The following is a 12259-nucleotide window of genomic DNA, read 5'->3' on the forward strand; positions in this document are numbered from 1 at the left end:
GTGCAAACACACTGAGATGACCTGTGCACTGTATGTATGTTAAACTTCAACACAAAGTTCACGTAAAAATATTTTCAGCCTTTATCACAAAGGCTAAGGCAGCTCTGTTTATCTAACACCTTTCTGAAAGGTGTCCACTGCTCCCTGTTCTCGCGCAGGACTGGATGTGCCGGGAGCCTTCTGTTTGCTCCTGCCCCATGTCTGTCCTCCCTTCTCGGCCTCCTCTGAGCTGTCCAGGCTGACCTGGGCTCACGGGCTGCACCAACGAGAGCCCCTGTCCTAGGGATTCGGATTGGGTTTGGCCAACGGAGAGCCCAGCAAGTGTCGGAGGGGGAGGGGGAAGCGCGACAGCGGGGCCCACTCCTGTAAGTTGGTCCTCTCCACACAGCCTCTCAGCCTCCACAGCCCAGGCCCCTTCCCTCCCTTTGCCCCTGAGGTGCCCACTGTGGTTTCCCTCCGACCTGCCTGTGCCATTTGAAAGGGTCTCTTTATCACATTCTCAAGCCGCCCCTACTTGCTGCCTGGCTCCTGGCAGACGATCAGGACACAGGTGGCTGGTGCCTCCGTCTGGCACCTCTAGCTGCCGCCCCGCGTCAGAGGATCAGTCTATCACGTCTCATAAACAATTCAAGGCATTCACAATCTAGACAGCTAAGAAAGAAAACTTGTCATCACACAACTCACCCTAAAAGTTTCTGCCGAGCATTATCCTGCAACTGTGTGATCCTTTCTGGCCCAAGACACATCGATCCATTTGGTCCATCACACACTAGCTTGTTAATAGCGGCTCTGAGAATATTAATCTGTAAATAAATGGCAACGTACTCATATGGTTCTTCTATAATTGAATTCCACTCCACATTTAAATAATTCATAAGCATTCAGATTTCATATTTTCATGATTATCATCAGTATTGTTTCTGGAAGAAATTATCAAAACAACACAAATAACACCAATAACCACTATCAATAATTTAAGAAGCAATAACAGAAAAAAAACAGCAAGGAAGGTTCAGACTTTTCAGTGTAAGCACACTTTTTAAACTTCTACTAAAATTTAATAGTTTAACCCATGGGGTTACACTGTTCAAAATCTACTTGTATCACATACACAGTAAGCCCTCTGTATCTGTGGATTCAACCAACCTTGGATCAAAAACATTCAGGAAAAAAAAATTCCATGAAGTTCCAAAAATCAAAACCTGAATTTGCCATACACTGGCAACTATTTACATAGGGTTTACATTGTATTAGGTATTATAAGTAATCCAGAGATCATCTAAAATGTATGGGTGGTGTGCACGGGTTATATGCAAATACTACACCATTTTACATAAGGGACTTGAGCTTCTGCAGATTTGGGTATCTGAGGGGGGTCTTGGAACCAATCTCCCACAGATACCGAGGCAGGACCATATGTTCCTCTCACTTTGTGCGTGTCTTTTCTTCCTTAATTTTTTTTAATATTTATTTATTTGGCTGCATCAGGTCTTAGTTGAGGCACGTGGGGTCTTTCGCTGCGGCACGAGCTTCTCTCTAGTTGTGGCACACGGGCTCCAGAGCACGTGGGCTTAGTAGTTGTGGCACGCAGGCTCTAGAGCACATGGGCTTAGTTGCCCCACAGCATGTGGGATCTTAGTTCACCGACCAGGGATTGAACCCACGTCCCCTGCATTGGAAGGAGGATTCTTAACCACTGGACCACCAGGGAAGTCCCTTGTGTGTGTTTTTTCAATTGAGGTACAATTGGTACATGACAGTATGTTAGTTACAGGGGTACAAAAGAATAATTCGGTGCTTGTATACACCGCACAGTAAGTCCAGTTACCACCGGTCACCATGTACCTGACCCCTTCACCCTTTCCGCCCCTCTCGGTCCCTGCTGTCGCCCTGTTTGCAACGTTCCCACAGAAGCCTGAGGAGTGCCCCCAGAGCAACAACGTACCATATTTTGTTCCAGCCTGTGCCATAGTGTTTAATGAACCTTCTGCTTTGAGTAATCTGAAACTTAGGAAGAGCAGCGAAGACAGAACAGACGTTCCGTGCACCCCTCCCGGACGCGAACGCCTTCCACCCGCAGTCCATCTGTCACTACTCAGAGGCTGACCTGGGCACATCACTATTAACTGGAGTCCAGGCTCCATGTGGATTTGACCACCTTTTCCACTCACGTCCTCTTTCTATCCCTGGACCCAATCCAGGCCACCACACTGCACATGTTGTCACGTCTCCCCGGTCTCCTTTGGTCCAGGGCAGTTTCTTAGCCTTTTCCTGTTTTTTGAGACCTTGACAGTTCTGATTTCTGGTCAGGTATTTTGTGAGATGCCCCCTAGTCTGGGCTTATGTGACGCCTTTCTCATGATTAGGTTGGGGTGGTGAGTTCTGGGGAGAACCCCACAGAGGTGGGGGCCCTTCTCATCCTGTCCCGTCAGGACGTGTGCGCCATCGCCAGGACAGATCACTGGTGATGCTGGCCTTGGCCACTTAGCCGAGGCAGTGTCTGCCAGGCTCCGTGGAAGCCAGTCACTAAGTCTAGTCCACTCTCAAAGCGGGGAGGAGGGAACAGGGGAGGTGTAAGCTCCACCTCCTGGGCACTGCTGGGAATTCTCCTGAGTGGAAGATTTGTCTCCTCGTCCGCATTTGTTTATTCAATCACTTGTTTACACCCTTTGGACACTGTGAGTTATAACCCAATACCCCCCGATTTATTCTGTTGCTCTGTCCCAACCTTGGCCACTGGCCTCCAGGTCCCTGCGACAGGCTGCACACTTCTGTTTCTTGAGTGCTTCGTTACTTCCTGGCTCTACAGGAAGCTCCAGGCTCATCCTGTGTTTCCTCTGCCCATTTCTCCAAGGAGCCCTGGTTCCTTCTATTGGAAAATCCTATCAGAAACCGCAATCTGGGCCCTGGGTTTGTTCATGGCTACTGGGGTGTCGTCATTTCTTGCGCTCAGAGAGCTAGGTTATTGGTGCATGTGTACAAAATCATGTATACACACGTAACTTACTTGCATGCAGTAAGTTAAACATGAATTCCTACTGAACCATGTCTCTCAGTCACCCTGTCCCACAGGGTGTGTTCTAGCCTTCCTTTCTAAGTCCATCTCTAAGTTTAGTAATAAGAAACCTGGCTCCTGCGTCCATTTACTCTGTTGCTCAAGCCCAGTAGCACAGAGTTTCAGAAATAACTTGCACTCCATGAGAAACAACTTTACCAAGTAGAAGACAGGAGCCTTACCATTTCCAGTCAAAAGTGTTTTCCAAAGCTCCTTTTCCCCTCACCCCCTTCGATGCAATTATCCCCCAAATCCTAGTCGGTGTTGGGGGTGCGTGTGTGTGTGTGTGTGTGTGTGTGTGTGTGTATTGCATATATCAGAGTTCCACTCTTTCATGGGGCACGGACTATGTTGGTTTTTTTTAATATTTATTTTTTTACTTATTTTTTTTGGACCCAATTATTTAATTAGGTTCTTTGTAAGAAGTTTAGAACACTGCTTTGTGAGGATAAATTCTGTCTGTAAGAGCGAACACAGAGCAGACGTAGCCCTGGAGCTGAGGAGCAGCTTTGATTCTTCGCAGAATTTGAGTCCACAGCTTTCTGATCAACCTTCCGCTGCTCTGTAATCTCGTATTTCTCCCTCTCTGTGTCGAAGATCTTACCTTCCTGGTGCCTGGGCTTACGCAGTTTCTTCTTCTTGAAGTAAGCATCAGTGAGACGTTCTGGGATTTTCACACCACTGATATCAATTTTGGTGGAAGTGGCAATGACAAATTTCTGGTGTGTTCTCCGCAGAGGAACTCGATTGAGGGACAGAGGCCCGGTCACAAGTAGCAAGCCACTGCTCAGCTGCTTCAGGAAAATGACCCTCTTGCCTCTGTGGCGCCCAGTGAGGATCACCAGAATGGTCCCAGGAGTGATGCTAGCGCGCAGTTTCCTCACGTGCTTACTGAAGGGTTTTCTGCGGTGACTCTACAGCTTTCAAGCCACATCTTCAGTAGGATGATACCTAGGCATTTTGCGAAGTTTAACCACCCAGGTACCACCATTCTTGTCACCACCAACTGGTTTTGTGACAGTAGCAAGAACCTTCACCTTCTTTCTCTTTTCAACCTTGGATTTAGCTGCTGAATACTTCCTCTCGTACGAGGCCTTTCTGGAATACATAGCCGATCGGGAATATCTGCCAATTCCTCTGACCAGGACAGGGTTTCGGCTGCAGTGAGGCTTCCGCTTCTTAACCTGCTTCACCTTTTTAACCTTGCCACCAGCATCAGCCTTCTTGGCTTCAGGTTCTTCTCCTTAGTATCTGGCTTCTCAGCCTTTTCACCCGCCATCTTGCAAGATGGGAAAAACTATTTTTTTACTTACTTATTTGGTTGCACCAGGTCTTAGCTGCAGCAGGTGGACTCCTTAGTTGCAGCACATGGGCTCCTTAGTTGTGGCAGGCGAACTCTTAGCTGCGGCATGCACGTGGGATCTAATTCCCTGACCAAGGATCGAACCCGGGCCCCCTGCACTGGGAGCGTGGAGCCTTAACCACTACACCAACAGGGAAGCCCCAGACTATGGGATTTTTTGTTTTTTTGTTGTTGTTTTTTTTAACATCTTCATTGGAGTACAATTGCTTTACAATGTTGTGTTAGTTTCTACTGTATAACAAAGTGAATCAGCTATACACATACATACAACCCTATATCCCCCCCTCTTGCGTCTCCCTCCCACCCTCCCTATCCCACCCCTCTAGGTGGTCACAAGTCACCGAGCTCATCTCCCTGTGCTATGCGGCTGCTTCCCACTAGCCATCTATTTTACATTTGGTAGTCAGACTACGGGTTTTGACAAGCACACAGAGCCATGCATCTACCCCCGCAGCACACACAGGGCAGCTCCTTCACTCTCCAGTCCCTGTGGTATCCTTTGTGGTCCATCACTCCTCTGCCCCCAGGAACCACGAATCTGTTTTCCGTCCCTATAGTCTGGCCTTTTCCAGAATGTCATATGAATAGAATCATACCATCTGCAGCCCCCGAGTCCTGGCTTCTCTCACTTAATCACATGCATTTAAAATTCGCTCACGTTGTTGCAGGAATCAACTGCTCACTCCCTTTATTGCTGAGGAGTACTCCCCTGTATACGGCTGTGCCACAGCTTGTCCATCCCCTGCTGAAGGACATCTTGAGTGCTTCCAGTTGTTAGCTATTATGAATGCTGCAATCCATATTCACAAACAGGTCTTATGTGGATGTAAGTTTTCAAATCTCTTTGATAAATACTTAAAAGTAGGACTCCTGGGTCTTACGGTCAGTGTATGTTTAACTTTGAAGAACCTTATCCTCCACAAAACACTAGCCCCGCTCTGCACTCCCACCAGCAGTAACAGTGTTCCTGTTGCTCCACATCCTTGCCAGCACTGGGTATTTTCAGTTTTTTGGATTTTAGCCATTCTAATAGGTCTGCAGAGGTACGTCACTGAGATCTTAACTTGCATTTTCCTAATGACATATGATGTTGAACACCTTTTCATTGGTTTATTGCCATCCATATTTAATTTAGTTGCTTATTTTATTGAGTTTTAAGAGTTCATTACACATTATGAACAAAAGTCCTTCCTTAGATACATATTTGCAAATATTTCCTCCCCGTGTGTAGCTTGTCTTTTCATCCTCTTAACAGGGTCTTCTGCAGAGCAGGTTTTAATTTGATAAAGTCCAAATTATCAATTTTTTCTTTCAGATTATGCTTCATTGCATCTACAAACTCACTGCCAAACCCAAGGTCATATAGATTTTCTCCTGTATTTACTTCTAGAAGTTTTACAGCTCCACATTTCATGACTAGGTCTATGATCTAAGGAGTACTTTTAAGCCCCAAAGCCCCTTTACATGAAAGAGCAGTCAAGTTCAATCAACAAAGCCACATGCCCCCCTGGAGAAAGGACCAGACTGCAGGCCTCATCCAGCGCCCCTCCCCCACCCCACCCCCTCCTGCACAGCTATGCCAACCTCAGCGACGCCATGGAACTTCTAGCACTCTGGAGGAGTGCTTCCAAGCTAGCTGTCCTGAAAGACCAGCTTTGTCTCTCATTTTGTAAAATGCAAGAGAACTGAGTTACTACTACAATGAAATACAAAAACAAAAGCATATAAAACATAAGCCCAAATTTTTCATTATTAAATTCAAAAGCTATAAAATTACTTTGTCACCCAAGTCTCTAAATGGTCAGCCTTAACTTGTGCACTGATCTGGTCCCAGACCAGCATAGGTACTTCCGCTGCAGAGACGAGTTTGCACCCAAGGGTCAGCCCAGCAAGCCCCCCACCGTGTGTGTGTGGAAAGGACCGAGTGGGGCAGGACTCTCCTCAGTCCCCAACAGGAACTAGCAAGGATGTCCAGCTGGTCCTGACTTGGGGTGAGGCCTGGGTAGACATGCACGGCAGTCTTGCTGCCTGCTGTTCAGTCCTACTGCCCAGGAAGGCTTACTGTGCTGGGAGGTACCTAATGAGAAATTCAGAGAGCACCACCTGTCAGGAATCTACTTTGCACAGAATAGTAAAACAGGCAGGTCAAGGGAGAGTGAGCACCTCCAGGACCAGAGGTGTGCGCCTGCATTTTAAGCACGGCGTCAGACACAGCTCCTGTTGCTAAACGGCTGTACCAGCAAAACGAGAGCGAGCAGCAGCTCCCACTCTATGATGACCTCAGCAGCCTTACCTCTATGACATCCTCCACGCTGAACTGCACGTCAAATGCGAGCTCCATGTCATGCTCCGGCAGGAGAGGGGCCCCTGTAGTCGGATTCCACCCCAAGCCACAGAGGACTCCAGTATAGCATTTGCCATCTCGAGCAACTCTAAATGAAAAGTTTTGAGAAAAGTTAATATTTCAAAATTGTTAAGCCACGGGGTTTTTCGTTTTTGTTTTTTTGAATGGGCAGCCTGAGTTTATTTTATATATACAGATAGTATATATATATTTATTTACTTATTGAAGTATAGTTGATTTACAATATTGTGTCAGTTTCAGGTATACAGCACAGCAATTTGGATATATATACGTATGTATGTGTATATATCCCTCTTCAGACTCTTTTCCCCTATAGGTTATTAGAAAATATTGAGGGGCTTCCCTGGTGGCGCAGTGGTTAAGAATCCGGCTGCCAATGCAGGGGACACAGGTTCGAGCCCTGGTCCGGGAAGACCCCACATGCTGCGGAGCAACTAAGCCCGTGCGTCACAACTACTGAGCCTGCGCTCTAGAGCCCGCGAGCCACAACAACTGAGCCTGTGTGTCACAACTACTGAAGCCAGCGCTCTAGAGCCCATGAGCCACAACTACTGAGCCTACATGCCACAACTACTGAAGCCCACGCGCCTAGAGCCCATGCTCCACAACGAGAAGCCACCGCAATGAGCAGCCCACGCACTGCAACGAAGAGTAGCCCCCGCTCGCCACAACTAGAGAAAGCCCGCGCGCAGCAATGAAGACCCAATGCAGCCAAAAATAAATTAATTAATTAATTTTTAAAAAAAAGCAAGCCCTGCTCACTGACACACTTCTCTTTACTAAAGCCTCTAGGAGTTCCTGTCTCATCTTGGCACGAGAAAGAGCCACCGCTGCAGTCTACCTCGTGGCACCATCGCCAGTGGGACGGGCATGGTTTCCCACTGACAACCGGTGCCAGGAGACTTGGTGTCACAACCACAGCCCATTGACAACAGGACGGCCATCAGCGCGGTGCTGATGCTGGGCCTCCACTCCACCTCCACTTTGATCCCTTGCCCCACTTCAAGCCACGCTCCCGTGTGAGGCTGCAGGTCCTTGTCAGCTCTCTGAGCTTCTTTCTACACTGAGTCTCAGCGCAGCTCCGCAAATAACCATAATGCCTCCCTCAACCACACAGAAGCTGGGGGAGGTGCGGCCGGCCTCCAGACCTGCCAAGGACACTTTTCCATCAGCGCTTTCTCTCCAAAAGGGGGGAGGGGCCCCGTTTCTCCCACTGGGTTCGCATCTTACCAAAGCCTGGGGACAAGACGAGGGATCACCCCATACCTGAGCTCCATGACTGGTGCAAACAGCATGCTGAGGAGCGCAGGAAGGCCGGGGATGTGCGGCATCAGCGAGGTCTCCCTCAGCAGCATGGTGGACCCTGCGGACAGTCACGGCCAAGGGCAGCGCTGGGCGCATCGTAATGAGTGTGCCATCTTCCCTCCCCACAACTCCTCCTTGTCCTCAGGCCTCCCTCCCTGTGTTGAGTCCATCCCCACAGATGTGCCCCAGCAGAGAAGTGCTCGCTGGTGTCGGCCCCCACAGCACCCCAAGAGGAACCCCTTATCCTAAGGCTCAAGCTTTGACCCCGTCTGGGGACCCGTCCTGTCTGGTTACTCTCGCCTTTCCTTTCTCCTCCTTAGGCTATCGGGTTTGTCCCTGGGCCAAGCTCTTGGATTTGCTCTCCTTCGTGGCCAAGCACAGTGAAATGAATGGATGACCAAGGAATCAATCCACGCATCCCTGCACAGCGGGAAAGGTGAAGATGCTCCAGTTCTTCAACTCCCACCAGCCAATGTACTCAGGGAACAGTCTAAAACATGGCACACAGGCGTGAGGCTGTTCACTGATTACAAGACAAACTGTTCCGGGAACTGGAGTCAAGGGGAAGAAGAGAAGAGCAACACCGCAGGGACAGCAGGCCTTCACTCACCGGTGGCGTTAACCGAAAGGGAAGCTGCAACCAGCATCCTCTGGTGGAGGTCCTCGGGGCTGTCGCTGATGATGACAGAGTTGATGCTCTCCTTCTCAATCCGAACACGCCTGAAAGGAGAGCTGTCGGGAGACGGCTGCTCCTCCACCCGCGAGGCAGTGAGTGATGCCAAACCCGCGAGGAACACATTTCAAAGACAGTCCAACATGCAAACACAGGCCCAACAAGCGCAATACACCACGGCCCAGTCTGCACTGAGCCTCCTCACGCTGGAGCCCTGGGACTGGTCCTCCACCCCTTCCGCTCTTCCACCCCTCGTGTGATCCCAGCCATCCCTGGACCCACGTGCTGACGCTGCCCGAACCTCTACCTGCGCCCCAGACCTCTGTGCCGTGGCCACCCGCCCCCTTCCCCCCTCAGCGGAGCCCAGCAGGGCGCCCTCCACTCCCGCTCCTCCCCCATCACCAGCTCTAATCAGGCACCGGCCTGTTGGGTCCACACCGAAAGCTCTCACAAAGCTGCCCGCTTCTGCACCTCCCGTCGTGGACTCGGCACGGTCCACGGCGGTCCTGCTCTGGAGCACGGTGTGAGCAGCCTCAGAGGTCTGCGCCCACCCGAGCGTCCTTCATGCTGGAGCTCTGCACACTTTCAAGTGCTCACAGAGCACTTGGACACCTTGTGAAAATGCAGGTTCGAAAGGGCTGGGTGGGGCTGAGCCCTGCATCTCTAACAAGCTCTTGGGGACGCGTCTGCTGCTGGTCCTGGAGGAGACTCTGAGAAGCCAGGGTCTACCCTGTAGCCGAAGTGACCATTTAAAGTGCACACAGGGCTTCCCTGGTGGCGCACTGGTTGAGAGTCTGCCTGCCAATGCAGGGGACATGGGTTCGAGCCCTGGTCTGGGAAGATCCCACATGCTGCGGAGCAGCTAAGCCCATGCACCACAACTACTGAGCCTGCGCTCTAGAGACCGTGAGCCACAACTACTGAGCCTGCGCGTCTGGAGCCTGTGCTCCGCAACAAGAGAGGCCGTGACAGTGAGAGGCCCGCGCACCGCGATGAAGAGTGGCCCCCGCTCGCTGCAACCAGAGAAAGCCCTCGCACAGAAACGAAGACCCAACATGCCCAAAAATAAATAAATAAATTTCTAAAAAATTTAAAAAATTAAAAAATAAAGTACACACAGTGAGGCTTCCCACGTGGCTCGTGAGGCTCTGCAGCCCCCGCACTTTCCCTCCACTTCCTCAGAGGTGACCCAAGGCCCATATGCCTGCTACTGGGATCCTCCCCACCCAGCCCTCACCCTGCCTGCCCTGACAGCTGGACTTCTCCTGGTCTAACTCCTCTGCAGGCTTCAGGTCTCAGAGTTCCCTGGAAAATCTCGACGGCCTTCCGACTGTGGACAGGGGCCCCTCTTAGATGCCTTCGTAATGTTCCATGGCCCCTAACAAGACCCTCATCAACCTATCTTGAAATAAGTGGCTTTCTCTGTCCTACCCTCTGCCCACTGGACCCATAATCTGGGGGAGGACACCAACTGTGTTTGTTCACTACTGTTCTCCCCAGCTGCTCCCAGGACACAGGGGGCACTCACAGACCTGCTGAATGTATAACAATTACAGTAAGAACAGAAAAAACGAAGGCTTTGATGAAAGACACTCCAACATGTCTTATACAGAATGGCTTTCACATAAGAGAGAATGGGAACCGCAGATTTGGAGCTAGTGGAGAAGCTGGAAGGAGTCAGAAAAAGTATCACATTCCTACAGGTCAGGTATAAATAAAAGTTAGTTTCTGATGAGCTCTGTAAAAAGAGGACCAGAGAAAAAAACTTCATGGGAAACTTAAGTTAATCATACCTGAACTTGGATATTCTGGTCAGACTATGACACCTCAGTTCATAAGGGTTAAAAGGCCCATGAAGTATTGCCTGTACACATAAAATATACAAGATGTTACCAGTAAGTAAAATGTCACTTCACATACATTTTAAAAATCCAAAAGCCAGCTCATAGTTTAAAAAAGGAAAAAAGCTACACCTTCGTCAGTCATAACATCTTTGAGATTTAATGGGAGAAAAATGCCTTAAAGGAGGTATTTTTCTGGTATGCAACTGATTGCTTCCATGGTTTCGCTAACCTTCCTCTCTCTATATATATAAATACATACACATACTTTGGTCAAAAAAAGGAAACACTGCCAAAGACTTCAGTGAAAGTATTCTTTTCATGGCAGCAGACTATTCCAGTTAAATAAGCAGGTCTACGACCCCACAGCCAAAGGCTGGGGCAGTGTAAGAGTGAGTCCCTGTCAGCCCTCCTCCAAACGGGCCAAGTGACTAGAGCACCTCCACGGGACGAAGCTAAGCCTTGACGCTGGTTCTCAAAAGCCCACACACTGTGCTTCCCCTTGCTCTGATAGACAAGCACTGGTCGCTGTGACTGAAAAATGTTGCCTGCTGTCCGACTGCCTGGTTTTTGTTGCAAATTCCTATACATCCTGGCTTCTCCTTCACCTCTTCGGAGCAGTCCCTCAGAACTACCTGAGACGCTGCCTCCCAGGCTTCAAGTCCTCAGAAAGTCTGCCGAATAAAATACAATCCTCAACTTTCAGGCTGTGCATTTTTTTCACTCAACATCGCCTTTGGAAAGGTTAGTTTTAAAAAAGAACTAGTCATGGGACTTCCCTGGTGGTCCACTGGCTAAGACTCTGCGCTCCCAATGCAGGGGGCCCAGTTTCAAGCCTGGTCAGGGAACTAGATCCCACATGCTGCAACTAAGACCTGGAACAGCTAGCTAGCTAATTAATTAATAAATAAATAGAAAATTTTTTTTTTGGAAGAAAAGAAGAACTAGTCAAAGCATTGCTCTATACTAAACCCTGGGTTTTGGTCTTACTAATATAGGCTCTATTGTGAGAAAAGTAACAGCTAAAAACCAGTAAAGAGGGACTTCCCTGGTGGCACAGTGGTTAAGACTCCACCTGCCAATGCAGGGGACACAGGTTCGAGCCCTGGTCCGGGAAGACCCCACATGCCGCGGAACAACTAAGCTCGTGCACCTCAACTACTGAGCCTGTGCTCTAGAGCCCATGAGCCACAGCTACTGTAGCCCACGTGCCACAACTACTGAAGCCCACGTGCCTAGAGCCCGTGCTCCACAACAAGAGAAGCCACAGCAATGAGAAGCCCGTGCACCACAACGAAGAGCAGCCCCCGCTCACCACAACTAGAGAAAGCCCACGCGCAGCAACGAAAACCCAACACAGCCAAAAATAAATTAATTAAAAAAAAAAACAGTAAAGAAAAAACCACCATGACTACTAGCTACAATTCAGCTTATAAACGTAGAATGATTTTTTTTTAATTTTAACTGTATTTTAAAATAACTCCTATGAATTACCTTGCAGTTTGGGTTACCCAGTTTATTGGAAGAAAAGCTCTCTAACAAAATCCGGATCAGATACTTTTTGTCATCTTTCAAGGGGGATGGCACGGACATGTCTGTCACATATTCTGCTGATTTGGAAAAGAGACTCTTGAGAACTTCATGGCTTTGCTGAACA

At 49.0% G+C, this 12259-nt stretch overlaps 1 protein-coding gene and 1 pseudogene across 3 annotated transcripts in view; both read right to left on the bottom strand.

Moving 5' to 3' along the window:
• Positions 1–12259, bottom strand: part of TDRD9 (tudor domain containing 9) — a gene marked incomplete at both ends in the record, with an annotated part of 105368 nt that overhangs the window by 8067 nt on the left and 85042 nt on the right. For both annotated transcript variants that reach the window (XM_082848159.1, XM_082848158.1), the window contains 6 exons: positions 685–803; positions 6712–6850; positions 8050–8146; positions 8699–8808; positions 10555–10625; positions 12097–12252. In XM_082848159.1, the coding sequence (XP_082704285.1) occupies positions 685–803; positions 6712–6850; positions 8050–8146; positions 8699–8808; positions 10555–10625; positions 12097–12252 (692 nt within the window). The remainder of the gene's footprint in view (positions 1–684; positions 804–6711; positions 6851–8049; positions 8147–8698; positions 8809–10554; positions 10626–12096; positions 12253–12259) is intronic.
• On the bottom strand, positions 3342–4334 carry LOC309967547 (large ribosomal subunit protein eL6-like; annotated as a pseudogene). Its single transcript has one exon. The product of its transcript is annotated as a large ribosomal subunit protein eL6-like (transcript).

Source organism: Leucopleurus acutus (genome assembly GCF_964270905.1).
Source record: "Leucopleurus acutus genome assembly, chromosome: 1".
In the NCBI taxonomy this organism is placed as follows: Eukaryota; Metazoa; Chordata; class Mammalia; order Artiodactyla; family Delphinidae; genus Leucopleurus; species Leucopleurus acutus.